Source organism: Anas acuta, chromosome 28, assembly GCF_963932015.1.
Source record: "Anas acuta chromosome 28, bAnaAcu1.1, whole genome shotgun sequence".
Taxonomy (NCBI): Eukaryota; Metazoa; Chordata; class Aves; order Anseriformes; family Anatidae; genus Anas; species Anas acuta.
The window spans coordinates 2498488-2526216 of NC_089006.1; the positions used below are offsets into that span (position 1 = coordinate 2498488).

Genomic DNA, 27729 nt, shown 5'->3' on the forward strand with positions numbered 1-27729 from the left:
GTACTTCACAAACATGTTAATATGCCAAGCTTGGAAGTTATTTTATGTTAATAGTAATAATATCCTAGTGGATTTAGACTGTTCTGACCTCATACAGAATGAAAAGTGTAAAACATTTATTTAATCAACTCCTCATTTTAGACTTCATAATTGGAGATGACTTCATTTTTATTTAATAGATAGTTTTGTGATAGTTCTGCTCTTTAAAGTTTTTGCACCAGATAACTCCTCTGACTTGGGTAAGAACACATCCATCAGCTTCACTAACATTGTATCAGATGAGGAAGAAGCCCTGTGCTTCTAGAGATTTATCTAGGCATGGAGAATGTTAGGAGATGTTACCTGTATTTCCAATATGGAAAATAAATCTTGCATGTGTTGACACAATTTGTCACTGACATTTCTAAAACTCCCTGTGCAATCCTGTTTTTAGCAAAGGTAAGTCACTAGAAGCCTATTCATTCATGTATTTTTAATTCCTAATGAAATCAGTAGAGTAAAACAAGGAAATTTCAAGATGAAAGAAACTTGCAGGCTACAGTCTGCATTTTGAATTATTACCTAACTTAGCTTTAGATAATCATAAACAGTGAGCAAAACAATTACAGCAACTACAGGAGTAATACATGCAACAAAGTTTGTTTCATAAGTAATTAAGGCCCTTTACACAAAGGGCGTCTCAGATCCTCCAGGCAATCTGAGAAAGGATATAAATACACTTTCCGTGCAAGGTTCTTCTCACTACTTCTCTTGACTTGTTCTCTGCGGTACACTGAGTAAGTCTGATTTGACAACTATAAAAATACTGAGTTTAATGTTATTTTAGCGTAAGTTTTGTTAAACTTGGGACTAAAACCTCTATCAGAGACATTAGTAAGCATCTTTCTACAGATGTTTTTTTGTCTGATGGATAAAGGCTGTAAAATAAAAGGAAGAGTTTTTCAAGACTCCTTTGGGCTACTAAGTTTATGAGAGAATTGGGAAATTTTACTCTCCATTTAGAAAATTTCTCAGAAAAGTACTAAGAATAGATTTTAGCTCTGTTTTTACATATATGCCATGCATAGGAAATTTGTCAGTTGTTAAGTGGGGGAATTTCCTAAACGACTGTTGAAGTAAAACCTCATTGTTTGAAGGTAGTTCAGTGTAACTACAGAGATGCAGCATTGCTTTTGTTCTTAATCTGTCCATCCTTAGCTAATTTATTTGGAGTCCCAACAAATTACACCTGGTGATGGTTCGATACTATTACATAATGTAACTGTGGAAAATAAGCTTTCATTTCTAATTAATAAAATGTGACTTTGCTAACATTTTAATGTGTTCTTATAAAGATGGAGGTAAGCATTTTTTTGGGTCAAAGCTAAATTCTAACCTGAAGGTATTTGGGGAAAAATAGCAGACATGCTTCCCCTCTCCCTGAAGAATGATGTATTTGAGAATCCTTTTGAGTATATTTGAAATTACTTTTGAGAATACAGCTGAGACAAGTAAATAGATGTGAGTTCATTGCCCTGCCTATTCCCTGTGCTAGCATCTGGTACAAGGTAACACTGAGCTCCTGAAGTCAGGGAAAGTAGCTTTTAAGATACTTTCATTTTATGCTTTGTGGTTTAATTGTTTATTATAAAGTGTTTTTGGCTACATAATTTAAGAACCTGTATATCACTTCTCCATACATAAGATTTATTGATTTTATAGATTAGCTCCAAATTATCCTCCCTCTACCTTTAGAAGCATTCTGCATTTACTTACTGTGAGGAGTGCTTTAAAGCTGCCATATCCCCTAGTCCTCACTTTCAAACGTTTAAGGACAGTAATTTAATACACTGCAGCACACAGGGCTTAACTGAGAACAAATCAATACTTTTTCCTTATTCTTCACTGTACCATGTCTTTGACTTACAAGTTTAAAAATTAGTGTGATGCTATACCACGGAGAACTAGCTTGTATGTAGAGATTTAATGTGAAGAAAGAAATAACCATTATTAAATTTGTCTGTACCCAAGCCCCAATCTAGAGCTGCAACTTTTGCATTCGGGTTGGCAAAACCATTCATCCACAATTTAAATATTGTAAGTGTGGTGTTTTACTTATTAAAACGGTATTTTTAATCCCCCTTTTATTCTTAGCCTTTATTTCTTCTGTGCTTTAATGGAACAATGCTCGGTAATACCAGAAATTTGCATGGAAAATAGAAGACGTTAAGCAGGCTGCTAAACAGATCACTCGGTACTCAATTCTATTGAAAACCTGTCTCTCCCCGCCCTTTGCACCCCTCTCTGTAAAAAAAAGAATGTAGGCACTGCCCTGAGAGGCTGCCCGTGGGAGGAGGAAGGAGGCTGCTGGAACAAGACCCAACGCATCTCCAGAAAATACTGCAAGAGATGAGCTTTTAGAGCACACGTGAGGTTTGGAATTGGCACACAGGAAAAGGGCCAGATTTTCGCTCCTAGAGGATGAGGAGGGAGCATGATTAAAGCAGCAAATTAGAAAAGATAAATAGGTGTAGGCTAAGTAAAATGTTGTTGAGCTGGGGAGAGAAGCTATGCTGTTTTCTTTATTCAAATTATCTCTCTTAAGATCTCTTGGAGTCAAGCATAGAAGTATCAGCAGCCAAGCACACGGGGTATATTTGTTTTTTTTTTCCCCTATTTTCCTCCCCTCTAACTTCACAATGAAATTGCAGGACCCTCCTCTGCAGCCAGGCAATGGCTTCCGAGCAGCTGGCATGCAGCAACCCCTGCGAGGCGAAGTGTCCTCAGCCCCTGGCTGCCAGCAGCAACGAGCCCTGCGTGGTTGCCTGCGGCGACTCCCGGGTGATCATCTACCCACCACCCGTCGTCGTCACCTTCCCAGGGCCCATCCTCACCACCTACCCCCAGCAAACAGTGGTGGGAGCCTCAGAGCCCTCTGAGGTGGCCCTGGCGGAGCCCCCTGCTGCAGCCCCCCTGCCAGCAGAGGCCCAGGGGAGGCTGGAGGCTGCAGTGGAGAAACTCACCCCGCAGGTTATCGCTCGCCCAGAGCCTCGGTGCGCTCCTAAATACTCCTACACATATTCTTCCCAATGGACACATCCATGCAACTTGTACCGCTCTGGAAAACGGTGGACATACTGAGCTGGGATGTGAAGCGGCTTCAGGTAGCTCAAGCCCCTGGCAATGCAGGAGGGCTGAGCGGCCAGGCAGGAGCTCAGCATTGGGCATCGCCTGGCTCCAGCTGGAGGAGAGCTGTGAACACTCAGCACCTGTGAGAGGCAGCTCATGTGTGCAGTTTCTCCTTTTGCCTTTAGCTTAGGTTTGTTAGCCTCTGGCTTTCTGGTTTAGTCATCTGCTTACATTGTGCTTTGTTTACTTCAGTTACGTTATTGACACTGAGTCTAGAGAGGTGACTTAGGATGCTAGAAATTGCACACAGCAACTGCACCGAAGGAAAAAAAAAATATATAGGCTGCATCACTTTGGTCCTGGTGATAAACCAGACCACAGTGAACCCCCAGAAAGATAATCTTTATATTATGTACAATTTTGTTCCAGAATTGTAGAAAAGCTGTCTCCTTCCAAATAAATTTTCTATACCAAACTATGACTTTTGGTTTTCATTACAACATAATTGCTGCCTTTTTCTTTCACTTCTCAATTGAATTTATAGTATATTTATTCGTTGTCATAGGTATTTCATGTTTCCTCTTTGTGCACAAGTATCACAAAATCACACACACACTTTTCTACATGATCTCATTAGATATGAGCTTAATATTTGACAGCCCCCAGGACCAACCTGAGTCTCTGACAGTTGCCACTTCTCAGGTAATGATCTGTGCCAAATTTCCCGTGTCCATCTCAGGACAGAGCAACTTTCCAACACTTGGCCCCAAGCCCCAAGCAAGGCATGCCTTGCTGGGTGCAGCTCTCCAGGTGGAGAAACCCAGGGCCTAGGCATAGCCTTCCAAGACAAAGCATGGAGCTTCCCTGAGGCCATAAGACTGAAAGGAAGCTCCAGAGATACCTGCAGAGGAAAGCAAAGGCAGTAGACATGCTGCAGGGTGAAAACTTGGTGCATCACAACTGGTGGGTGGCAACGATAAGCACAAGTTTCCAATGAGCTGAAAAAACATTGCTTTGTGTCCCAATAAAAATTTTCTTTTGTCTTTCCATCGAGAGGAAAGGAAAAGTGTATCAATTTCCTCTATACTAAATTGTTTTTAATGTGAAAATATGCATAATTTTCCCACAGGATCAACAAGAAAGAAACACTTAACTAGTTTAGTTTCCGTTCCTCTATAAATCATTAAAAGCATAAATCTGAATTTTGCCTTTAAATCTATTTGTATTAGTGAAGTTAATTATTTGATAGCAACTTTCCCACATTTTATTTCAAAATGTTTTCTAAGAGAAAAACAGTGCTTCCACAAAAATGTTACCAAACCCACTTGACATCTGGTATTTCACATCATCACCAATGTATAAAGATATCTCGCATCAAAGTGAAGACAAAATTCAGACAAGAAATTTTATTGATGCAATACAGATTCTTTAATATGAATGGAAAATGCAGTAGAAATTGAAAGAAAAAAAAAAAAAAAGGAAACAAGAGAAAAAAAAAAAAAAAAACACAGAAACAATGAAATGGAATCACAGAAATACTAAAGCTGCAGCAAGTTACAACACAGGACTTCACCTCAAAGATTTCCCCTTCTTAACACCATTCAGGAACCTCAGATCTGGGCAGAGAGGGGAGACACACGAGGATGAGCACTGCTCTACTGTATTGCAGATAGAGGGGAGCTTTAAAAAGGCATTGTTAATATCCTGAAGCCCCCAGATACATATCTGCAAGGTTATTCTCTGCAAAAAAGAAAGGAGCAGTAGATTAAAGTAGCTGCTTTGGCATAGGTGAAAGAGGGACTGAAAGATTTATTCTGCATCTGGTGGTAGAAATCAAGGGCAGCTGTTTGTAAAGGCTCAAGGCAAATGCAACACTGCATTCCATAGGCCTTTGGAGTTTAGCAGGGCCCGCAGTTGCCACTGAGATACCTGTGGCTTAGAGCCCAACCTCCGTATCCACAGCTCCCAAAGGCTCCATAGCCCCCATAACCTCCAATGCCTCCATAGCCCAAAAGGCCTCCATAACCCCCAAGGCCTCCAGAGCCCAAAAGGCCACCATAACCCCCAAGGCCTCCAGAGCCCCCAAAGGCACCACGGCCTCCAAAAGTGCCACCAAAGCCCCCTGCAACAGCCGGGACTCCCGCCGAGCCGACCACAGCATGCTGAGGGAAGGAGCTGAGGATGGGCCCAGGCAAGGTGAGCACCGTGGCCGGGGGCTGGATCACCACCGTAGAGTCGGGGCACTGCCGCACACAGGGCTCATTGGCGCTGTCAGCCAAGGGGGCCGGGGCAGCCACCCCGCACACAGGGGCAAACAGGCTGGAGCAGGACATCCTCCAATTTGAAGGCAAAGCTGCGAGAGAAGGCAGAGCTGGGGTCAGAACATCATCACATTGCAAATACCCTGTTGCCCTCCTGTACTTGGAGCTTCTGCCCCAGGAAAGGCTCTGCACCAAGTAAATCAGTCAGAGCATAAGCACAGTTTTCACTTGGACAGCTGGTGTGAACAACTTGATTTCCCTGACACGGAGGACACAGGAAAAAACACATCATCCAAAGCACATAGAAAGAGAGCCAAAGGACTCAATTTCATTGGAATGCTCAAAGCACCATGCCTAAAAAATTCAATATCCATCCTTTCTGTAGCTATGAAACACTACATTAAAACCAAGCCTATACAACACTGCAAAAACAAAGGCAGAACCCACACCAATACATGCAATTGATGAAATGACTGCTGAAGAATAGAAGAGGCACATAAAGCATGGACTTACCCGAGTGATGCAGTAAGAGACAAGTGGAGGACGCAGGATAGAGGGCTGTGGAGCCCTCAGCTCTTTTATACCTGCTAGAGACAGCCTGCAGCATCGGGCAGGTGGCATTGGACAAAGCCCCAGATATTCATGCAATAAAGCCATCATGAATCATGACAAACACAGAGATGCAGGGCAATTATATCCCTCCACATTGGGGACTTTGAGACTCAAACGCGTCCTGGGGAATGGGGAGGTGATGGGAGGAACAGGCTGCGACACAACTACATGAAAGGCCAGCCACTCCTGAACCTGACCTCATGGCAACAATAAACTGATTTCTTCCTAATCCCAAACTTTGTCTATGTGGAAGAGTCATGGGTATTTAGCAGAAGAAGTGCTTTGAAACCCTCTGCACAGCCAGCATGCCTGTCATTACTTCCCTTTTATTGGCTGGTAAACAGAGGTGGTATAAGTTTGGGTAAAGGGATGAAGCTGTCCCACCCACTTGAAGAAGACAAAACACCATCACAATGTACAGGCAAGGGCTGCAAAGCATTTGGGTGGGAATTGAGGAGCATCCCTAACCATTGCCCTTCTTCTTGCCCTATGGGGCATGCGGTACTCCTTGCTCTCCAATACACCTATAGGCCAAGCAAAGAACTGTGGCAGTGTTGGCATTATGGTTGAAGCCCAATCACCCTGGGAATTAGAAATTCATTGTTGTTTCTTGTTGCTGCGAGGTCAGCTTTAGAAGCCAATGACCCTTCATTTGGTGACAATCATGGTTTCTTCTTCCCATCACCTCCCTGTTCCCCAGGGCAGGTTTGTACCTCAGTGTCCCCGATGGTGAAGGATATAATTGCCTCACACCTTCACGTGTTTAAAAAAGGGTTTCAGCTTTATTGCATGAATATCTGGGGCTTCCAACACCGCATCCTGCCCCATGCCACGGGCTCTATGGGAAAGATGTAAAAGGGCTGAGGGCTTTGCAGCCCTCTATCCCGCTTCCTCCACTTGTCTCTAAACAGATCACCTGGGTAAGTCGTGCTCTTGGAGGCTTCTCGGGGCTCTCTCCCTGCCTCCATCAATACAGCCTCTCCCCAGACCCTTGCCTAACTCTGCCTGCACTTTGCAGTACTCCTTGCCTACGTGGAAGATGTCCTGCTCCAGCCTGTGTGCCCCTGTGTGTGGGGTGGCTGCCCCGGCCCCCTTGGCTGACAGCGCCAATGAGCCCTACGTGAGGCAGTGCCCCGACTCCACCGTGGTGATCCAGCCCCCTGCCATGGTGCTCACCTTGCCCGGACCCATCCTCAGCTCCTTCCCTCAGCACGCCGTGGTCGGCTCGGCAGGAGTCCCGGCTGTTGCAGGGGGCTTTGGCGTCGCTTTTGGAGGCCGTGGTGCCTTTGGGGGCTCTGGAGGCCTTGGGGGTTATGGTGGCCTTTTGGGCTCTGGAGGTCTTGGGGGTTATGGAGGCCTTGGGGGCTATGGGGGCTATGGAGCCTTTGGGAGCTGCGGATACGGTGGCTGGCGCCTGGTCCTCAGGTACCTCAGGGGAAACTGCGGACCATGCTAAGCCCACCTATGGCTCCAGTCTGTGATGAAGGAGAGCTCTGCAGTTGCCCTGAAATTTTCCCACCTGATGTTGCCATTAAAGGCTCCGCTTTATCATCATCGGGCTCAAGATCTTGGAGGCGTGGCACCTGCATGGGGCTCCTCTGTGCTTCTCCTTCCTGTTTGAGCTTTGCTTTAGGAATCAATGCCCCACAATGATGCAGCCAAGAATTGGACGCCTCCTGTTGGGCTGCTGCTCACCAACGCTCTGCCTTCTGCAAGGAGTCAGGGACTACACTTCTGCCACCTCCCTGCTCCCCTGGACCTGAAATAAAAGCTCTGTTAAAACACATTCTGGACCCTGTCTTTTCTGTGACACTTCCTCCATTCGCTTCTTCCTGTGAGGAGTGGGAGCTGCCATCGGGGAGTCCTCAAGAGCACCACAGGCACTCCCTCAGCTCCTCCAAAGGCCCTGCACATATGGCCATTACAAGAAGGTCACCACAGCCTCCCCAAGGGCAAACGCCTGGTTAAAGTCAACAGGGAGGCCAAGGGGCAGAGGAAGGAGGCTGAGGGACCCCACCAGCCTTTACTCCAACCTGTTCGGTTTCCCTCCTCTTCCTACCACATCTGCATAGAGCACTGGCAAGCTTTTCCCCACCACTGGGCCAGAAGCTCTTCCCTGGATACACAGCTTGCCTACCTGTAGCCGGGGGACACAGCTCTGGCCAAGTAGGACAGCAGTGCTCCACACAGCTCCATGCTGCAGACATGCTGCCAGGCCTTGGCTGCCCTTCCTCACACACCAGCACACAAAGCAATCTGCATGGCCAGGCCCCCAGAACACCTGGCCATAACAGCCGTGAGGAGACACGCCTGCTGCCTCCCACCACTCTGCCCTCACCCAGCATGCACGGGATGCTATGTGAGGCAGCACCCAGTGGTTGGCTGGCGGCCCTTGCAATGGAGCCTGGGGAGTTGTGTGGATGGGCAGAAATGCCATTTTTCCCTTCCCCTGCCTTGACAATTATGGGTGATGCATGTTCTCTTGAGCCCCCACCACTGACCAACGTGCTGCCCCGCTGCTCTTCTTGACTTCCCTCGCAGGAACAGTCTCAAAGAAAGACCACTGTGCAGAGCCAAGATCACACAATCAGAAGAGGTTTGGGAAAGGAAGGGACATGAGGCGGGTACGGACACGAACTGCCTACTCAAGGCGTTTGTGCTCCCTGGATCTGGATGGCTGCAATGGGTACATGGATGTGAGGGGAACCTGGGGCAGACTTGGTTGTGTCTCCTTCACCCCTTCCCAGTGCCGCCACCTGCAGCTGTGCATGTGGGCACAGTCAGCAGGTGGCAGCAGCCCTGACCATGCAGTGGCCATCTCTCTGTCTCCCCAGACCTCCATGGCTGACCATAGAAAAGGCAATATAAAGAGGTCAAACATGCTGTGGTGGCTGTGCAAGTTCTCTGTCATGTTCTCCAAGTAGTATTGGGGATGTGTTGCCTTTGTACCCGGTGAGAGAAGGGAGGAGGTTCAGGGGCCTGTCCTCTACAAGACCCACTGGGGCCTCTGATCTTCAGTTGTAATGCCCTGCCCCAGCGGCCCAAAGACCCCAGTAGCAAAGGCAGGAGTGCAGTCAGCAGCCCAACTGCCCTGGCTCTGAGTTTTGGGGGAAGTCTGGAAGAAGAATGATGAAGAAATACCATGGGTCAAGAATGTGGTGCAACAGAGCTTTTATTGAAGGTCCAGGGAAGCAAGGAGGCGGCAGAAGGGCAGCCCCTGGGCAGAGGCAGCCTCCAACTCCTTGCAAGATGCAGAGAGGAGGAGAGCAGCAGCCAGCCACAGGAAAAGGCAGTTCCATGAGGTTGCATTGTCATGGGGCCGCAAGTCCTGAAGCAAAGCTCGTCAGGGACATGATAAAGTGAGAGCTAGGCCCCATGAAGTCTCATGACCTCCAAGCTCTGGAGACGGGTGACGCCAAAGAGGAGCTTTTCCTGCTGGTGTCATGTCGGGACGTTCCAGAACAGCTGAGGAGCTCTCCTTCTTCAGGGGCAGGAGCCAGACGTGGTCTTAGCAGGGCCCACAGTTGCCACTGAGGTACCTGAGGCCCCGACGCCTGCCACCGTATCCGCAGCTCCCAAAGGCTCCATAGCCCCCATAGCCGCCAAGGCCCCCATAGCCGCCAAGGCCTCCATAACCCCCAAGGCCTCCAGAGCCCAAAAGGCCACCATAACCCCCAAGGCCTCCAGAGCCCCCAAAGGCACCACGGCCTCCAAAAGTGCCACCAAAGCCCCCTGCAACAGCCGGGACTCCCGCCGAGCCGACCACGGCGTGCTGAGGGAAGGAGCTGAGGATGGGTCCGGGCAAGGTGAGCACCATGGCCGGGGGCTGGATCACCACGGTGGAGTCGGGGCACTGCCGCACGCAGGGCTCGTTGGCGCTGTCAGCCAGCGGGGCCGGGGCAGCCACCCCGCACACAGGGGCACACAGGCTGGAGCAGGACATCTTCCACGTAGGCAAGGAGTACTGCAAAGGGCAGGCAGAGTTAGGCAAGGGTCTGGGGAGAGGCTGTATTGATGGAGGCAGGGAGAGAGCCCCGAGAAGCCTCCAAGAGCACGACTTACCAAGGTGATCTATTCAGAGACAAGTGGAGGAAGCAGGATAGAGGGCTGCAAAGCCCTCAGCCCTTTTATATCTGTCTCAGGGAGCCTGTGGAATCAGGCAGGAGGTGGAAGCCTCAGATATTCATGCAATAAAGCTGACTACCCTTCATGACACACGTGGTGATGCGGGGGCAATTATATCTCTCCCCAGTGGGGGACACTGAGGCACAAATGTGCCCTGGGGAACAGGAACGTGACAGGAGGAGTAGACCATGACGCGCACATACATGAAAGGCCAGCCACTGCTGAAGCTGATCTTATGACTTGAATAAATCCCAATGAATTCCTAATCCCCCAGGTTGATGGGGGTTCACCCTCAGTATCAACAAAACCACAGCTCTTTACTTGGCCTTCAGATGAATTGGCGAGCAAGGAGTAGCACATGTCCCACGGGGCAGGGAGAATGGCAATGGTTAGGGATGCTCCTCAACTCCCACCCAAGTGCCCTTCCGCCCTTGCCTGTACAGGGTGATGGTGAGTGTTTGGAATTTTCTGCAAGTGGGTGGGATGGCTTCATCTGTTTACCCAAACTTCTACCACCTCCGTTTACCACCCTGTGAAACGGAAGTAATGACAGGTGTGCTGGCTGTGTACAGTGTAGCACAGTGCTTCTTTAGCAAAATACCTCTTACTCTTCCACATAGACAAAGTTTGGGATTAGGAAGAAATCAGGGTTTATTGGTGTTGTGAGGTCAGCTTCAGCAGTTGGTGACTTTCACATAGTTGCATGTCACAGTCTGTCCCTCCCATCAACTCCTGTTCCTGTGGGCATGCTTTTGCCTCATTTTCCTTGGTGGGGAGGGATACAATTGCCCTGACTCCACGTTTGCCGTGATTTTTGCTGGCTTTATTACACGAAAATTTGAGGCTTGTAATTGCATGAATAACTGACAGATATAATTGCCCTGCATTTACATGCATGTCATGAAGGGTGTCAGCTTTATTGCATGAATATCTGGGGCTTCCACATCTGTTTCTAGCTACGGGCTCTCGTACGATGTATAAAAGGGCTGAGGGCTTTGCAGCCCTCTATCCTGCTTCCTCCACTTGTCTCTAAACAGATCACCTGGGTAAGTCGTGCTCTTGGAGGCTTCTCGGGGCTCTCTCCCTGCCTCCATCAATACAGCCTCTCCCCAGACTCTTGCCTAACTCTGCCTGCCCTTTGCAGTACTCCTTGCCTACGTGGAAGATGTCCTGCTCCAGCCTGTGTGCCCCTGTGTGCGGGGTGGCTGCCCCGGCCCCGCTGGCTGACAGCGCCAACGAGCCCTGCGTGCGGCAGTGCCCCGACTCCACCGTGGTGATCCAGCCCCCGGCCACGGTGCTCACCTTGCCCGGACCCATCCTCAGCTCCTTCCCTCAGCACGCCGTGGTCGGCTCGGCGGGAGTCCCGGCTGTTGCAGGGGGCTTTGGTGGCAGTTTTGGAGGCCGTGGTGCCTTTGGGGGCTATGGAGGCCTTGGGGGATATGGTGGCCTTTTGGGCTCTGGAGGTCTTGGGGGTTATGGAGGCCTTGGGGGTTATGGAGGCCTTGGCGGCTATGGGGGCTATGGAGCCTTTGGGAGCTGCGGATATGGCGGCTGGCGTCGCGGCCACAGGTACCTCAGTGGCAACTGTGGGCCCTGCTAAACCCACCTCTGGCTCCTGCTTCTGAGTAAAGAGAGCTCCAGAGCTGACCTGGTATTTCCCGACATGACACCAGCAGGAAGTGCTCCCATTCATCATCAGTGGTCTCCCTCCACAGCTTAGAGGCCTTGTGCCTGCATGGTGCTCAAATCCGACTTTTAACTTCCCCGCTTAAGATTCCCTTCAGGACTTGTTTCCCCATGACAGTCCAGCCTACCACTTTCATCCTCTTCCTGCTGCATGATTTCTGGTCATCACTTCTGTACCTTTCTCAAGGTGCTAGTGGATGCCTCTGCCCAGGGGCTGCCCTTCTGCCGCCTCCTTGCTTCCCTGGACCTTCAATAAAAGCTCTGTTGCACCACATTCTTGACCCATGGTATTTCTTCATCATTCTTCTTCCAGACTTCCCCCAAAACTCAGAGCCAGGGCAGTTGGGCTGCTGGCTGCACTCCTGCCTTTGCTACTGGGACCCTTGCTTCTGCACGTTAAGCTGAAGGAGGGGAGGTTTAGCTTGGACATCAGGAAGAGGTTCTTCTCCAAGAGGGTGGTCGCACACTGGAACAGGCTCCACAGTGAATTAGTCACTGCACCAAGCCTGTCTGAATTTATGAAGGAATTGGACTGTGCACTTAGGCACATGGTCTAACATTTTGGGAAGACCTGTGCGGTGTCAGGTTTTGGACTTGATGTTCCTTAAGGGTCCTTTCCAACTCGAGATATTCTATGATTCTATGATTCTTTGTGCAGCTGGGACAGGGCATTACGACTGAAGATCAGAGGCCCCAGTGGGTCTTGTAGAGGACAGGCCCCTGAACCTCCTCCCTTCTCTCACCGGGTAGAATGGCAATGAGTACCGAATCCTATTGTGAAAACATGAAAAAGCAACAGCCATCTTGCACAGCCACCACAGCATGTTTGACCCCTTTATATTGCCTTTTCTATGGTCAGCCATGGAGGTCTGGGGAGACAGAGAGATGGCCACTGCATGGTCAGGGCTGCTGCCACCTGCTGACTGTGCCCACGTGCACAGCTGCAGGTGGTGGCACTGGGAAGGGGTGAAGGAGACACAACCAAGTCTGCCCCAGGTTCCCCTCACATCCATGTACCCATTGCAGCCATCCAGATCCAGGAAACACAAACGCCTTGAGTAGGCAGTGCGTGTCCGTACCCGCCTCATGTCCCTTCATTCCCTAAGTGTCTTCTGATTGTGTGATCCTGGCTCTGCACAGTGGTCTTTCTTTGAGACTGTTCCTGTGAGGGAAATCAAGAAGAGCAGCGGGGCAGCACGTTGGTCAGTGGTGGGGGCTCAAGAGAACATGCATCACCCATAATTGTCAAGGCAGGGGAAGGGAAAAATGGCATTTCTGCCCATCCACACAACTCCCCAGGCTCCATTGCAAGGGCCGCCAGCCAACCCCTGGGTGCTGCCTCACATAGCATCCCGTGCATGCTGGGTGAGGGCAGAGTGGTGGGAGGCAGCAGGCGTGTCTCCTCACGGCTGTTATGGCCAGGTGTTCTGGGGGCCTGGCCATGCAGATTGCTTTGTGTGCTGGTGTGTGAGGAAGGGCAGCCAAGGCCTGGCAGCATGTCTGCAGCATGGAGCTGTGTGGAGCACTGCTGTCCTACTTGGCCAGAGCTGTGTCCCCCGGCTACAGGTAGGCAAGCTGTGTATCCAGGGAAGAGCTTCTGGCCCAGTGGTGGGGAAAAGCTTGCCAGTGCTCCATCGAGATGTGGGAGGAAACGGAGGGAAACTGGAGCGGGTGGAGGAATGGCTGGTGGGGGGCCCTCAGCCTCTTTTGGATGCCCCATGGCCTCTGCAGTAGCTCCAACCAGGCCTTTTCCTCTGGGGAGCCTGTGTCAACTTTCTTTTAAGAGCTGTGCTGCCTGGGGTAGGGCGTGGAGGTGAGGGAATGGCTGCAGGACCTCTGAGAATGCCCTGGGTGGCAACTGGTAGGGTTGGACCCAGAAAGATGGTGCGTCCATATGGCAAGTGGGGAGAATAGGAAGTGTCAAGGAAAAACTGTGCTCAAGAATGTGGTATAACAGTTTTTATTACTGCTGTAGGGGATTGTAGGGAATCAGGGAGACGGCAGGAAGGCAGTCCCTGTCTCCTTGCAGAAGGTAGAGCGGTACTGAGAAACAGCCGTGCCACAGGAGGCGTCCGTTCCTTGGCTGCATCGTCATGGGGCAGCAAGTCCTGAAGCAAAGCTCAAACAGGGAGGAGAAGGACAGAGGGGTCCCATGCAGGCACAAGACCTCCAAGCTCTGGAAACCAGTGACACCGAAGGGGAGCTCTTTGTGATGTCATGTCAGGATGTTCCAGGGCAGCTGAGGAGATCTCCTTCGTCAGGGGCAGGAGCCAGACGTGGGCTTAGCAGGGCCCGCAGTTGCCACTGAGGTACCTGAGGCCCCGACGCCAGCCACCGTATCCGCAGCTCCCAAAGGCTCCATAGCCCCCATAGCCGCCAAGGCCTCCATAACCCCCAAGGCCTCCATAACCCCCAAGACCTCCAGAGCCCAAAAGGCCACCATAACCCCCAAGGCCTCCAGAGCCCCCAAAGGCACCACGGCCTCCAAAAGTGCCGCCAAAGCCCCCTGCAACAGCCGGGACTCCCGCCGAGCCGACCACGGCGTGCTGAGGGAAGGAGCTGAGGATGGGTCCGGGCAAGGTGAGCACCGTGGCCGGGGGCTGGATCACCACGGTGGAGTCGGGGCACTGCCGCACGCAGGGCTCGTTGGCACTGTCAGCCAGCGGGGCCGGGGCAGCCACCCCGCACACAGGGGCACACAGGCTGGAGCAGGACATCTTCCACGTAGGCAAGGAGTACTGCAAAGGGCAGGCAGAGTTAGGCAAGGGTCTGGGGAGAGGCTGTATTGATGGAGGCAGGGAGAGAGCCCCGAGAAGCCTCCAAGAGCACGACTTACCCAGGTGATCTGTTTAGAGACAAGTGGAGGAAGCAGGATAGCGGGCTGCAAAGCCCTCAGCCCTTTTATACCTGTCTCAGAGAGCCCCCGGCATCAAACATAGGTGGAAGCCCCAGATATTCCTGCAATGTTGCCAGCATGAATCATGACAAATGTGAAGATGCGAGGCAATTATATCCCTCCCCATCGGGGACACCGAAACGCAAACATGCCCTCAGGAACAGGAGGTCATGGGAGGAACCGACATTGACACGCAACTACATCAAAGGCCAGCTGTTTTTTAAACTGACCTCATGACACCAATAAACCCTGATTTCTTCCTAATCCTAAACTTTGTCTATGTAGAAGTGTCATGGGCAATTTGTTGAAGAAGTGCCTTTTTATCTCTGTGGACAACCAGCATACCTGTCATTACCTCCCTTTTATGGGCTGGTAAACAGAGGTGGTGGAAGATTGGGTGAAGGGATGAAGCCATCCCACCCACGTGAAGCAGTTCCCAAACACTCACCATCACCCTGTACAGGCAGTGGCTGTGAGGCACTCAACTGGGAGTTGAGGAGCATCCCTAACCATTGCCCTTCTCCCTGCCCTGTGGAACACGTGCTACTCCTTGTTCTCCAATTCGCCTGAAGGCCAAGCAAAGAGCTGTGGCTGTGTTGGTATCATGGGTGAAGCCTAATAAACCTGGGGGATTAGAACTCATTGGGGTTTATTGGTGCCATGAGGTCAGCTCCAGCAGTGTCTGGCCTTTTATGTATGTGAGTGTCATGGTCTGTCCCTCCCATCACCTCCCTGTTCCTCAGGACACGTATGAGCCTCAGTGTCCCCAGTGTGGAGGGATATAATTGTCTCGCATCTCCACGTGTGTCATGATTTGTGCTGTCTTTATTGAATGAGTATCTGAGGCTTCCACCTCCGCCCCCTGCTTGATGCTGCAGGCTCTCTGGGACAGGTATAAAAGGGCTGAGGGCTTTGCAGCCCTCTATCCTGCTTCCTCCACTTGTCTCTAAACAGATCACCTGGGTAAGTCGTGCTCTTGGAGGCTTCTCGGGGCTCTCTCCCTGCCTCCATCAATACAGCCTCTCCCCAGACTCTTGCCTAACTCTGCCTGCCCTTTGCAGTACTCCTTGCCTACGTGGAAGATGTCCTGCTCCAGCCTGTGTGCCCCTGTGTGCGGGGTGGCTGCCCCGGCCCCGCTGGCTGACAGCGCCAACGAGCCCTGCGTGCGGCAGTGCCCCGACTCCACCGTGGTGATCCAGCCCCCGGCCACGGTGCTCACCTTGCCCGGACCCATCCTCAGCTCCTTCCCTCAGCACGCCGTGGTCGGCTCGGCGGGAGTCCCGGCTGTTGCAGGGGGCTTTGGTGGCAGTTTTGGAGGCCGTGGTGCCTTTGGGGGCTATGGAGGCCTTGGGGGATATGGTGGCCTTTTGGGCTCTGGAGGTCTTGGGGGTTATGGAGGCCTTGGGGGTTATGGAGGCCTTGGCGGCTATGGGGGCTATGGAGCCTTTGGGAGCTGCGGATATGGCGGCTGGCGTCGCGGCCACAGGTACCTCAGTGGCAACTGTGGGCCCTGCTAAACCCACCTCTGGCTCCTGCTTCTGAGTAAAGAGAGCTCCAGAGCTGACCTGGTATTTCCCGACATGACACCAGCAGGAAGTGCTCCCATTCATCATCAGTGGTCTCCCTCCACAGCTTAGAGGCCTTGTGCCTGCATGGTGCTCAAATCCGACTTTTAACTTCCCCGCTTAAGATTCCCTTCAGGACTTGTTTCCCCATGACAGTCCAGCCTACCACTTTCATCCTCTTCCTGCTGCATGATTTCTGGTCATCACTTCTGTACCTTTCTCAAGGTGCTAGTGGATGCCTCTGCCCAGGGGCTGCCCTTCTGCCGCCTCCTTGCTTCCCTGGACCTTCAATAAAAGCTCTGTTGCACCACATTCTTGACCCATGGTATTTCTTCATCATTCTTCTTCCAGACTTCCCCCAAAACTCAGAGCCAGGGCAGTTGGGCTGCTGGCTGCACTCCTGCCTTTGCTACTGGGACCCTTGCTTCTGCACGTTAAGCTGAAGGAGGGGAGGTTTAGCTTGGACATCAGGAAGAGGTTCTTCTCCAAGAGGGTGGTCGCACACTGGAACAGGCTCCACAGTGAATTAGTCACTGCACCAAGCCTGTCTGAATTTATGAAGGAATTGGACTGTGCACTTAGGCACATGGTCTAACATTTTGGGAAGACCTGTGCGGTGTCAGGTTTTGGACTTGATGTTCCTTAAGGGTCCTTTCCAACTCGAGATATTCTATGATTCTATGATTCTTTGTGCAGCTGGGACAGGGCATTACGACTGAAGATCAGAGGCCCCAGTGGGTCTTGTAGAGGACAGGCCCCTGAACCTCCTCCCTTCTCTCACCGGGTAGAATGGCAATGAGTACCGAATCCTATTGTGAAAACATGAAAAAGCAACAGCCATCTTGCACAGCCACCACAGCATGTTTGACCCCTTTATATTGCCTTTTCTATGGTCAGCCATGGAGGTCTGGGGAGACAGAGAGATGGCCACTGCATGGTCAGGGCTGCTGCCACCTGCTGACTGTGCCCACGTGCACAGCTGCAGGTGGTGGCACTGGGAAGGGGTGAAGGAGACACAACCAAGTCTGCCCCAGGTTCCCCTCACATCCATGTACCCATTGCAGCCATCCAGATCCAGGAAACACAAACGCCTTGAGTAGGCAGTGCGTGTCCGTACCCGCCTCATGTCCCTTCATTCCCTAAGTGTCTTCTGATTGTGTGATCCTGGCTCTGCACAGTGGTCTTTCTTTGAGACTGTTCCTGTGAGGGAAATCAAGAAGAGCAGCGGGGCAGCACGTTGGTCAGTGGTGGGGGCTCAAGAGAACATGCATCACCCATAATTGTCAAGGCAGGGGAAGGGAAAAATGGCATTTCTGCCCATCCACACAACTCCCCAGGCTCCATTGCAAGGGCCGCCAGCCAACCCCTGGGTGCTGCCTCACATAGCATCCCGTGCATGCTGGGTGAGGGCAGAGTGGTGGGAGGCAGCAGGCGTGTCTCCTCACGGCTGTTATGGCCAGGTGTTCTGGGGGCCTGGCCATGCAGATTGCTTTGTGTGCTGGTGTGTGAGGAAGGGCAGCCAAGGCCTGGCAGCATGTCTGCAGCATGGAGCTGTGTGGAGCACTGCTGTCCTACTTGGCCAGAGCTGTGTCCCCCGGCTACAGGTAGGCAAGCTGTGTATCCAGGGAAGAGCTTCTGGCCCAGTGGTGGGGAAAAGCTTGCCAGTGCTCCATCGAGATGTGGGAGGAAACGGAGGGAAACTGGAGCGGGTGGAGGAATGGCTGGTGGGGGGCCCTCAGCCTCTTTTGGATGCCCCATGGCCTCTGCAGTAGCTCCAACCAGGCCTTTTCCTCTGGGGAGCCTGTGTCAACTTTCTTTTAAGAGCTGTGCTGCCTGGGGTAGGGCGTGGAGGTGAGGGAATGGCTGCAGGACCTCTGAGAATGCCCTGGGTGGCAACTGGTAGGGTTGGACCCAGAAAGATGGTGCGTCCATATGGCAAGTGGGGAGAATAGGAAGTGTCAAGGAAAAACTGTGCTCAAGAATGTGGTATAACAGTTTTTATTACTGCTGTAGGGGATTGTAGGGAATCAGGGAGACGGCAGGAAGGCAGTCCCTGTCTCCTTGCAGAAGGTAGAGCGGTACTGAGAAACAGCCGTGCCACAGGAGGCGTCCGTTCCTTGGCTGCATCGTCATGGGGCAGCAAGTCCTGAAGCAAAGCTCAAACAGGGAGGAGAAGGACAGAGGGGTCCCATGCAGGCACAAGACCTCCAAGCTCTGGAAACCAGTGACACCGAAGGGGAGCTCTTTGTGATGTCATGTCAGGATGTTCCAGGGCAGCTGAGGAGATCTCCTTCGTCAGGGGCAGGAGCCAGACGTGGGCTTAGCAGGGCCCGCAGTTGCCACTGAGGTACCTGAGGCCCCGACGCCAGCCACCGTATCCGCAGCTCCCAAAGGCTCCATAGCCCCCATAGCCGCCAAGGCCTCCATAACCCCCAAGGCCTCCATAACCCCCAAGACCTCCAGAGCCCAAAAGGCCACCATAACCCCCAAGGCCTCCAGAGCCCCCAAAGGCACCACGGCCTCCAAAAGTGCCGCCAAAGCCCCCTGCAACAGCCGGGACTCCCGCCGAGCCGACCACGGCGTGCTGAGGGAAGGAGCTGAGGATGGGTCCGGGCAAGGTGAGCACCGTGGCCGGGGGCTGGATCACCACGGTGGAGTCGGGGCACTGCCGCACGCAGGGCTCGTTGGCACTGTCAGCCAGCGGGGCCGGGGCAGCCACCCCGCACACAGGGGCACACAGGCTGGAGCAGGACATCTTCCACGTAGGCAAGGAGTACTGCAAAGGGCAGGCAGAGTTAGGCAAGGGTCTGGGGAGAGGCTGTATTGATGGAGGCAGGGAGAGAGCCCCGAGAAGCCTCCAAGAGCACGACTTACCCAGGTGATCTGTTTAGAGACAAGTGGAGGAAGCAGGATAGCGGGCTGCAAAGCCCTCAGCCCTTTTATACCTGTCTCAGAGAGCCCCCGGCATCAAACATAGGTGGAAGCCCCAGATATTCCTGCAATGTTGCCAGCATGAATCATGACAAATGTGAAGATGCGAGGCAATTATATCCCTCCCCATCGGGGACACCGAAACGCAAACATGCCCTCAGGAACAGGAGGTCATGGGAGGAACCGACATTGACACGCAACTACATCAAAGGCCAGCTGTTTTTTAAACTGACCTCATGACACCAATAAACCCTGATTTCTTCCTAATCCTAAACTTTGTCTATGTAGAAGTGTCATGGGCAATTTGTTGAAGAAGTGCCTTTTTATCTCTGTGGACAACCAGCATACCTGTCATTACCTCCCTTTTATGGGCTGGTAAACAGAGGTGGTGGAAGATTGGGTGAAGGGATGAAGCCATCCCACCCACGTGAAGCAGTTCCCAAACACTCACCATCACCCTGTACAGGCAGTGGCTGTGAGGCACTCAACTGGGAGTTGAGGAGCATCCCTAACCATTGCCCTTCTCCCTGCCCTGTGGAACACGTGCTACTCCTTGTTCTCCAATTCGCCTGAAGGCCAAGCAAAGAGCTGTGGCTGTGTTGGTATCATGGGTGAAGCCTAATAAACCTGGGGGATTAGAACTCATTGGGGTTTATTGGTGCCATGAGGTCAGCTCCAGCAGTGTCTGGCCTTTTATGTATGTGAGTGTCATGGTCTGTCCCTCCCATCACCTCCCTGTTCCTCAGGACACGTATGAGCCTCAGTGTCCCCAGTGTGGAGGGATATAATTGTCTCGCATCTCCACGTGTGTCATGATTTGTGCTGTCTTTATTGAATGAGTATCTGAGGCTTCCACCTCCGCCCCCTGCTTGATGCTGCAGGCTCTCTGGGACAGGTATAAAAGGGCTGAGGGCTTTGCAGCCCTCTATCCTGCTTCCTCCACTTGTCTCTAAACAGATCACCTGGGTAAGTCGTGCTCTTGGAGGCTTCTCGGGGCTCTCTCCCTGCCTCCATCAATACAGCCTCTCCCCAGACCCTTGCCTAACTCTGCCTGCCCTTTGCAGTACTCCTTGCCTACGTGGAAGATGTCCTGCTCCAGCCTGTGTGCCCCTGTGTGCGGGGTGGCTGCCCCGGCCCCGCTGGCTGACAGCATCAACGAGCCCTGCGTGCAGCAGTGCCCCGACTCCACCGTGGTGATCCAGCCCCCGGCCACGGTGCTCACCTTGCCCGGACCCATCCTCAGCTCCTTCCCTCAGCACGCCGTGGTCGGCTCGGCAGGAGTCCCGGCTGTTGCAGGGGGCTTTGGCGGCACTTTTGGAGGCCGTGGTGCCTTTGGGGGCTATGGAGGCCTTGGGGGATATGGTGGCCTTTTGGGCTCTGGAGGCCTTGGGGGTTATGGAGGCCTTGGCGGCTATGGGGGCTATGGAGCCTTTGGGAGCTGCGGATACGGTGGCTGGCGCCGGGGCCTCAGGTACCTCAGTGGCAACTGCGGGCCCTGCTAAGCCCACGTCTGGCTCCTGCCCCTGATGAAGGAGAACTCTGGAGCTGCCCTGGAACCTTCCCAACGTTCATTGCCAGGAAAGGCTCCCCTTCATCTTCACTCGTCTCCACTGCTTGGGGGCCTTGTATCTACATGGGCCCCAGATTCTTCCTTCTCCTGCTCTGAGCTTTGCTTCAAGACTTGCTGCCCCGTGACGATGTAGCCCACAGCTGTCTGCCAATTTCTGCATCGTGACTGCTTCCACCGCCATCTGCAAGGAGTCAGGGGCTTCCACACGCCAGGGGCCGCCTTTCTGCCATCTCCCTTCTCCTCTAGACCTGCAATAAAAGCTCTGTTTCACCACATTCTTGACCCTGTCTTTTCTATGACCCTTCATGCATTTGCTCCTTGCTGTGAGTCTGTACAGGCCCCCAGGGTCCATTCCTGAGAGCTGCAATCCTGGGACATTCTCAGCCGCCCTCAGGAACTCCCTCACCTCTACGGCCATGACCATCAGAAGATGACCTTGATGGTCAGAGCAGCCATCAGTGAAGGGTCGCCACAGTGGGGCCACACACAGAACCATCACCAACCACTGCTCCCTCAGTGCTCGCACCATCTCATCCTCATCCTGGGCAATTAACAGCTACAGCCCAAGATGAGAGGTTGGTAACGAAAAGCACTTCTTGTCTACTCTGGCAGCTCCCTAGGGGCTTCCTGAAGGCCTTGGACTTTTAAGTCTCTGGGAACTACTGCAGCCTCCCCAATGGCAAAGACCTGGTTAAAGCCACCTGAGAGGCCACTGAACAGAGGAAGGAGGCTGAGGGACCCCACCAGCCTTTCCTCCACCCCCTCCAGTTTCCCTTCCTCCCACATCTGCATGGAGCACTGGCAAGCTTTTCCCCACCACTGGGCCAGAAGCTCTTCCCTGGATACACAGCTTGCCTACCTGTAGCTGATGGACACAGCTCTGGCCAAGTAGGACAGCAATGCTCCACACAGCTCCATGCTGCAGACATGCTGCCAGGCCTTGGCTGCCCTTCCTCACACACCAGCACACAAAGCAGTCTGCATGGCCAGGCCCCCAGAACACCTGGCCATAACAGCCGTGATGAGGCACACCGGCTGCCTCCCACCACTCTGCCCTCACCCAGCATGCACGGGATGCTATGTGAGGCAGCACCCAGGGGTTGGCTGGCGGCCCTTGCAATGGAGCCTGGGGAGTTGTGTGGATGGGCAGAAATGCCATTTTTCCCTTCCCCTGCCTTGACAATTATGGGTGATGCATGTTCTCTTGAGCCCCCACCACTGACCAACGTGCTGCCCCGCTGCTCTTCTTGATTTCCCTCACAGGAACAGTCTCAAAGAAAGACCACTGTGCAGAGCCAGGATCACACAATCAGAAGACACTTAGGGAATGAAGGGACATTAGGCGGGTACGGACACGCACTGCCTACTCAAGGCGTTTGTGTTTCCTGGCTCTGAATGGCTGTGATGTGTTCATGGCCATGTGGAGGACCTTGGGCAGACTTGGTTGTGTCTCCTTCACCCCTTCCCAGTGCCACCACCTGCAGCTGTGCACGTGGGCACAGTCAGCAGGTGGCAGCAGCCCTGACCATGCAGTGGCCATCTCTCTGTCTCCCCAGACCTCCATGGCTGACCATAGAAAAGGCAATATAAAGAGGTCAAACATGCTGTGGTGGCTGTGCAAGATGGCTGTTGCTTTTTCATGTTTTCACAATAGGATTCGGTACTCATTGCCATTCTACCCGGTGAGAGAAGGGAGGAGGTTCAGGGGCCTGTCCTCTACAAGACCCACTGGGGCCTCTGATCTTCAGTCGTAATGCCCTGTCCCAGCTGCACAAAGAATCATAGAATCATAGAATATCTCGAGTTGGAAAGGACCCTTAAGGAACATCAAGTCCAAAACCTGACACCGCACAGGTCTTCCCAAAATGTTAGACCATGTGCCTAAGTGCACAGTCCAATTCCTTCATAAATTCAGACAGGCTTGGTGCAGTGACTAATTCACTGTGGAGCCTGTTCCAGTGTGCGACCACCCTCTTGGAGAAGAACCTCTTCCTGATGTCCAAGCTAAACCTCCCCTCCTTCAGCTTAACGTGCAGAAGCAAGGGTCCCAGTAGCAAAGGCAGGAGTGCAGCCAGCAGCCCAACTGCCCTGGCTCTGAGTTTTGGGGGAAGTCTGGAAGAAGAACGATGAAGAAATACCATGGGTCAAGAATGTGGTGCAACAGTGCTTTTATTAAAAGTCCATGGGTGCAGGAAGTTGACAGAAGGGCAGCCCCTGGGCAGAGGCATCCATCAGGTCCTTGGAAAAGGCACAGAGGAGGTAACCAGCAACCATGCTACATGAACAGGAGGAAGATACTGTGCTGCCTGTCATGGGGCTGCAAGTCCTGAAAAGAATCTCAATCGGGGCAGGTAAAAGTCAGAATTGGGCCGCATGCAGGCAGGAGGTCTCCAAGCTCTGGAGACAGGTGACACCAAAGGGGAGCCATTCCTGCGGCTGTCATGCTGGGAAATACCAGTGCAGCTGCAGAGCTCTCTTTAGTCAGAGGCTGGAGCCAGAGGTGGGTTTAGCAGGGCCCACAGTTGCCACTGAGGTACCTGTGGCCGCGACGCCAGCCGCCATATCCGCAGCTCCCAAAGGCTCCATAGCCCCCATAGCCGCCAAGGCCTCCGTAACCCCCAAGGCCTCCATAACCCCCAAGACCTCCAGAGCCCAAAAGGCCACCATAACCCCCAAGGCCTCCAGAGCCCCCAAAGGCACCACGGCCTCCAAAAGTGCCGCCAAAGCCCCCTGCAACAGCCGGGACTCCTGCCGAGCCGACCACGGCGTGCTGAGGGAAGGAGCTGAGGATGGGTCCGGGCAAGGTGAGCACCGTGGCCGGGGGCTGGATCACCACGGTGGAGTCGGGGCACTGCTGCACGCAGGGCTCGTTGGCACTGTCAGCCAGCGGGGCCGGGGCAGCCACCCCGTACACAGGGGCACACAGGCTGGAGCAGGACATCTTCCACGTAGGCAAGGAGTACTGCAAAGGGCAGGCAGAGTTAGGCAAGAGTCTGGGGAGAGGCTGTATTGATGGAGGCAGGGAGAGAGCCCCGAGAAGCCTCCAAGAGCACGACTTACCCAGGTGATCTGTTTAGAGACAAGTGGAGGAAGCAGGATAGAGGGCTGCAAAGCCCTCAGCCCTTTTATACCTGTCCCAGAGAGCCTGCAGCATCAAGCAGGGGGCGGAGGTGGAAGCCTCAGATACTCATTCAATAAAGACAGCACAAATCATGACACACGTGGAGATGCGAGACAATTATATCCCTCCACACTGGGGACACTGAGGCTCATACGTGTCCTGAGGAACAGGGAGGTGATGGGAGGGACAGACCATGACACTCACATACATAAAAGGCCAGACACTGCTGGAGCTGACCTCATGGCACCAATAAACCCCAATGAGTTCTAATCCCCCAGGTTTATTAGGCTTCACCCATGATACCAACACAGCCACAGCTCTTTGCTTGGCCTTCAGGCGAATTGGAGAACAAGGAGTAGCACGTGTTCCACAGGGCAGGGAGAAGGGCAATGGTTAGGGATGCTCCTCAACTCCCAGTTGAGTGCCTCACAGCCACTGCCTGTACAGGGTGATGGTGAGTGTTTGGGAACTGCTTCACGTGGGTGGGATGGCTTCATCCCTTCACCCAATCTTCCACCACCTCTGTTTACCAGCCCATAAAAGGGAGGTAATGACAGGTATGCTGGTTGTCCACAGAGATAAAAAGGCACTTCTTCAACAAATTGCCCATGACACTTCTACATAGACAAAGTTTAGGATTAGGAAGAAATCAGGGTTTATTGGTGTCATGAGGTCAGTTTAAAAAACAGCTGGCCTTTGATGTAGTTGCGTGTCAATGTCGGTTCCTCCCATGACCTCCTGTTCCTGAGGGCATGTTTGCGTTTCGGTGTCCCCGATGGGGAGGGATATAATTGCCTCGCATCTTCACATTTGTCATGATTCATGCTGGCAACATTGCAGGAATATCTGGGGCTTCCACCTATGTTTGATGCCGGGGGCTCTCTGAGACAGGTATAAAAGGGCTGAGGGCTTTGCAGCCCGCTATCCTCCTTCCTCCACTTGTCTCTAAACAGATCACCTGGGTAAGTCGTGCTCTTGGAGGCTTCTCAGGGCTCTCTCCCTGCCTCCATCAATACAGCCTCTCCCCAGACCCTTGCCTAACTCTGCCTGCCCTTTGCAGTACTCCTTGCCTACGTGGAAGATGTCCTGCTCCAGCCTGTGTGCCCCTGTGTGCGGAGTGGCTGCCCCGGCCCCGCTGGCTGACAGTGCCAACGAGCCCTGCGTGCGGCAGTGCCCCGACTCCACCGTGGTGATCCAGCCCCCGGCCACGGTGCTCACCTTGCCCGGACCCATCCTCAGCTCCTTCCCTCAGCACGCCGTGGTCGGCTCGGCGGGAGTCCCGGCTGTTGCAGGGGGCTTTGGCGGCACTTTTGGAGGCCGTGGTGCCTTTGGGGGCTCTGGAGGCCTTGGGGGTTATGGTGGCCTTTTGGGCTCTGGAGGCCTTGGAGGTTATGGAGGCCTTGGGGGTTATGGAGGCCTTGGCGGCTATGGGGGCTATGGAGCCTTTGGGAGCTGCGGATACGGTGGCTGGCGTCGGGGCCTCAGGTACCTCAGTGGCAACTGCGGGCCCTGCTAAGCCCACGTCTGGCTCCTGCCCCTGACGAAGGAGATCTCCTCAGCTGCCCTGGAACATCCTGACATGACATCACAAAGAGCTCCCCTTCGGTGTCACTGGTTTCCAGAGCTTGGAGGTCTTGTGCCTGCATGGGACCCCTCTGTCCTTCTCCTCCCTGTTTGAGCTTTGCTTCAGGACTTGCTGCCCCATGACGATGCAGCCAAGGAACGGACGCCTCCTGTGGCACGGCTGTTTCTCAGTACCGCTCTACCTTCTGCAAGGAGACAGGGACTGCCTTCCTGCCGTCTCCCTGATTCCCTACAATCCCCTACAGCAGTAATAAAAACTGTTATACCACATTCTTGAGCACAGTTTTTCCTTGACACTTCCTATTCTCCCCACTTGCCATATGGACGCACCATCTTTCTGGGTCCAACCCTACCAGTTGCCACCCAGGGCATTCTCAGAGGTCCTGCAGCCATTCCCTCACCTCCACGCCCTACCCCAGGCAGCACAGCTCTTAAAAGAAAGTTGACACAGGCTCCCCAGAGGAAAAGGCCTGGTTGGAGCTACTGCAGAGGCCATGGGGCATCCAAAAGAGGCTGAGGGCCCCCCACCAGCCATTCCTCCACCCGCTCCAGTTTCCCTCCGTTTCCTCCCACATCTCGATGGAGCACTGGCAAGCTTTTCCCCACCACTGGGCCAGAAGCTCTTCCCTGGATACACAGCTTGCCTACCTGTAGCCGGGGGACACAGCTCTGGCCAAGTAGGACAGCAGTGCTCCACACAGCTCCATGCTGCAGACATGCTGCCAGGCCTTGGCTGCCCTTCCTCACACACCAGCACACAAAGCAATCTGCATGGCCAGGCCCCCAGAACACCTGGCCATAACAGCCGTGAGGAGACACGCCTGCTGCCTCCCACCACTCTGCCCTCACCCAGCATGCACGGGATGCTATGTGAGGCAGCACCCAGGGGTTGGCTGGCGGCCCTTGCAATGGAGCCTGGGGAGTTGTGTGGATGGGCAGAAATGCCATTTTTCCCTTCCCCTGCCTTGACAATTATGGGTGATGCATGTTCTCTTGAGCCCCCACCACTGACCAACGTGCTGCCCTGCTGCTCTTCTTGATTTCCCTCACAGGAACAGTCTCAAAGAAAGACCACTGTGCAGAGCCAGGATCACACAATCAGAAGACACTTAGGGAATGAAGGGACATGAGGCGGGTACGGACACGCACTGCCTACTCAAGGCGTTTGTGTTTCCTGGATCTGGATGGCTGCAATGGGTACATGGATGTGAGGGGAACCTGGGGCAGACTTGGTTGTGTCTCCTTCACCCCTTCCCAGTGCCACCACCTGCAGCTGTGCACGTGGGCACAGTCAGCAGGTGGCAGCAGCCCTGACCATGCAGTGGCCATCTCTCTGTCTCCCCAGACCTCCATGGCTGACCATAGAAAAGGCAATATAAAGGGGTCAAACATGCTGTGGTGGCTGTGCAAGATGGCTGTTGCTTTTTCATGTTTTCACAATAGGATTCGGTACTCATTGCCATTCTACCCGGTGAGAGAAGGGAGGAGGTTCAGGGGCCTGTCATCTACAAGACCCACTGGGGCCTCTGATCTTCAGTCGTAATGCCCTGTCCCAGCTGCACAAAGAATCATAGAATCATAGAATATCTCGAGCCGGAAAGGACCCTTAAGGAACATCAAGTCCAAAACCTGACACCGCACAGGTCTTCCCAAAATGTTAGACCATGTGCCTAAATGCACAGTCCAATTCCTTCATAAATTCAGACAGGCTTGGTGCAGTGACTAATTCACTGTGGAGCCTGTTCCAGTGTGCGACCACCCTCTTGGAGAAGAACCTCTTCCTGATGTCCAAGCTAAACCTCCCCTCCTTCAGCTTAACGTGCAGAAACAAGGGTCCCAGTAGCAAAGGCAGGAGTGCAGCCAGCAGCCCAACTGCCCTGGCTCTGAGTTTTGGGGGAAGTCTGGAAGAAGAATGATGAAGAAATACCATGGGTCAAGAATGTGGTGCAACAGTGCTTTTATTAAAAGTCCATGGGTGCAGGAAGTTGACAGAAGGGCAGCCCCTGGGCAGAGGCATCCATCAGGTCCTTGGAAAAGGCACAGAGGAGGTAACCAGCAACCATGCTACATGAACAGGAGGAAGATACTGTGCTGCCTGTCATGGGGCTGCAAGTCCTGAAAAGAATCTCAATCGGGGCAGGTAAAAGTCAGAATTGGGCCGCATGCAGGCAGGAGGTCTCCAAGCTCTGGAGACAGGTGACACCAAAGGGGAGCCATTCCTGCGGCTGTCATGCTGGGAAATACCAGTGCAGCTGCAGAGCTCTCTTTAG

At 53.0% G+C, this 27729-nt stretch overlaps 10 protein-coding genes across 10 annotated transcripts; 5 read left to right on the forward strand and 5 right to left on the reverse strand.

The window, feature by feature from the left end:
* Positions 1–5006: 5006 nt before the first annotated feature.
* Positions 5007–5441, reverse strand: LOC137845428 (claw keratin-like). The gene has a single exon (XM_068662589.1). It carries the CDS (start codon positions 5439–5441, stop codon positions 5007–5009), a length of 435 nt encoding a protein of 144 aa, XP_068518690.1.
* A 1579-nt stretch (positions 5442–7020) lies between these two features.
* On the forward strand, positions 7021–7437 carry LOC137845429 (claw keratin-like). The gene has a single exon (XM_068662590.1). The coding sequence runs from the start codon at positions 7021–7023 to the stop codon at positions 7435–7437; it is 417 nt and encodes a 138-aa protein (XP_068518691.1).
* A 2052-nt stretch (positions 7438–9489) lies between these two features.
* LOC137845687 (claw keratin-like) lies at positions 9490–9924 on the reverse strand. Its single transcript, XM_068663102.1, has one exon. It carries the CDS (start codon positions 9922–9924, stop codon positions 9490–9492), a length of 435 nt encoding a protein of 144 aa, XP_068519203.1.
* A 1347-nt stretch (positions 9925–11271) lies between these two features.
* LOC137845676 (claw keratin-like) lies at positions 11272–11706 on the forward strand. The gene has a single exon (XM_068663088.1). It carries the CDS (start codon positions 11272–11274, stop codon positions 11704–11706), a length of 435 nt encoding a protein of 144 aa, XP_068519189.1.
* Positions 11707–14074: 2368 nt separating this feature from the next.
* On the reverse strand, positions 14075–14509 carry LOC137845669 (claw keratin-like). Its single transcript, XM_068663081.1, has one exon. It carries the CDS (start codon positions 14507–14509, stop codon positions 14075–14077), a length of 435 nt encoding a protein of 144 aa, XP_068519182.1.
* Positions 14510–15770: 1261 nt separating this feature from the next.
* On the forward strand, positions 15771–16205 carry LOC137845675 (claw keratin-like). Its single transcript, XM_068663087.1, has one exon. The coding sequence runs from the start codon at positions 15771–15773 to the stop codon at positions 16203–16205; it is 435 nt and encodes a 144-aa protein (XP_068519188.1).
* Positions 16206–18573: 2368 nt separating this feature from the next.
* On the reverse strand, positions 18574–19008 carry LOC137845686 (claw keratin-like). The gene has a single exon (XM_068663101.1). The coding sequence runs from the start codon at positions 19006–19008 to the stop codon at positions 18574–18576; it is 435 nt and encodes a 144-aa protein (XP_068519202.1).
* A 1261-nt stretch (positions 19009–20269) lies between these two features.
* Positions 20270–20686, forward strand: LOC137845757 (claw keratin-like). The gene has a single exon (XM_068663202.1). The coding sequence runs from the start codon at positions 20270–20272 to the stop codon at positions 20684–20686; it is 417 nt and encodes a 138-aa protein (XP_068519303.1).
* A 2574-nt stretch (positions 20687–23260) lies between these two features.
* Positions 23261–23695, reverse strand: LOC137845713 (claw keratin-like). Its single transcript, XM_068663134.1, has one exon. The coding sequence runs from the start codon at positions 23693–23695 to the stop codon at positions 23261–23263; it is 435 nt and encodes a 144-aa protein (XP_068519235.1).
* A 1261-nt stretch (positions 23696–24956) lies between these two features.
* LOC137845685 (claw keratin-like) lies at positions 24957–25391 on the forward strand. The gene has a single exon (XM_068663099.1). It carries the CDS (start codon positions 24957–24959, stop codon positions 25389–25391), a length of 435 nt encoding a protein of 144 aa, XP_068519200.1.
* Positions 25392–27729: the final 2338 nt, after the last annotated feature.

What these genes read in the sequence shown, in the direction of transcription:
- LOC137845685 (XM_068663099.1), top strand. Translation starts at nt 24,957, where the DNA reads ATGTCCTGCTCCAGCCTGTGTGCCCCTGTGTGCGGAGTGGCTGCCCCG.
- LOC137845757 (XM_068663202.1), top strand. Translation starts at nt 20,270, where the DNA reads ATGTCCTGCTCCAGCCTGTGTGCCCCTGTGTGCGGGGTGGCTGCCCCG.
- LOC137845675 (XM_068663087.1), top strand. Translation starts at nt 15,771, where the DNA reads ATGTCCTGCTCCAGCCTGTGTGCCCCTGTGTGCGGGGTGGCTGCCCCG.
- LOC137845687 (XM_068663102.1), bottom strand. Translation starts at nt 9,924, where the DNA reads ATGTCCTGCTCCAGCCTGTGTGCCCCTGTGTGCGGGGTGGCTGCCCCG.
- LOC137845669 (XM_068663081.1), bottom strand. Translation starts at nt 14,509, where the DNA reads ATGTCCTGCTCCAGCCTGTGTGCCCCTGTGTGCGGGGTGGCTGCCCCG.
- LOC137845676 (XM_068663088.1), top strand. Translation starts at nt 11,272, where the DNA reads ATGTCCTGCTCCAGCCTGTGTGCCCCTGTGTGCGGGGTGGCTGCCCCG.
- LOC137845713 (XM_068663134.1), bottom strand. Translation starts at nt 23,695, where the DNA reads ATGTCCTGCTCCAGCCTGTGTGCCCCTGTGTACGGGGTGGCTGCCCCG.
- LOC137845429 (XM_068662590.1), top strand. Translation starts at nt 7,021, where the DNA reads ATGTCCTGCTCCAGCCTGTGTGCCCCTGTGTGTGGGGTGGCTGCCCCG.
- LOC137845428 (XM_068662589.1), bottom strand. Translation starts at nt 5,441, where the DNA reads ATGTCCTGCTCCAGCCTGTTTGCCCCTGTGTGCGGGGTGGCTGCCCCG.
- LOC137845686 (XM_068663101.1), bottom strand. Translation starts at nt 19,008, where the DNA reads ATGTCCTGCTCCAGCCTGTGTGCCCCTGTGTGCGGGGTGGCTGCCCCG.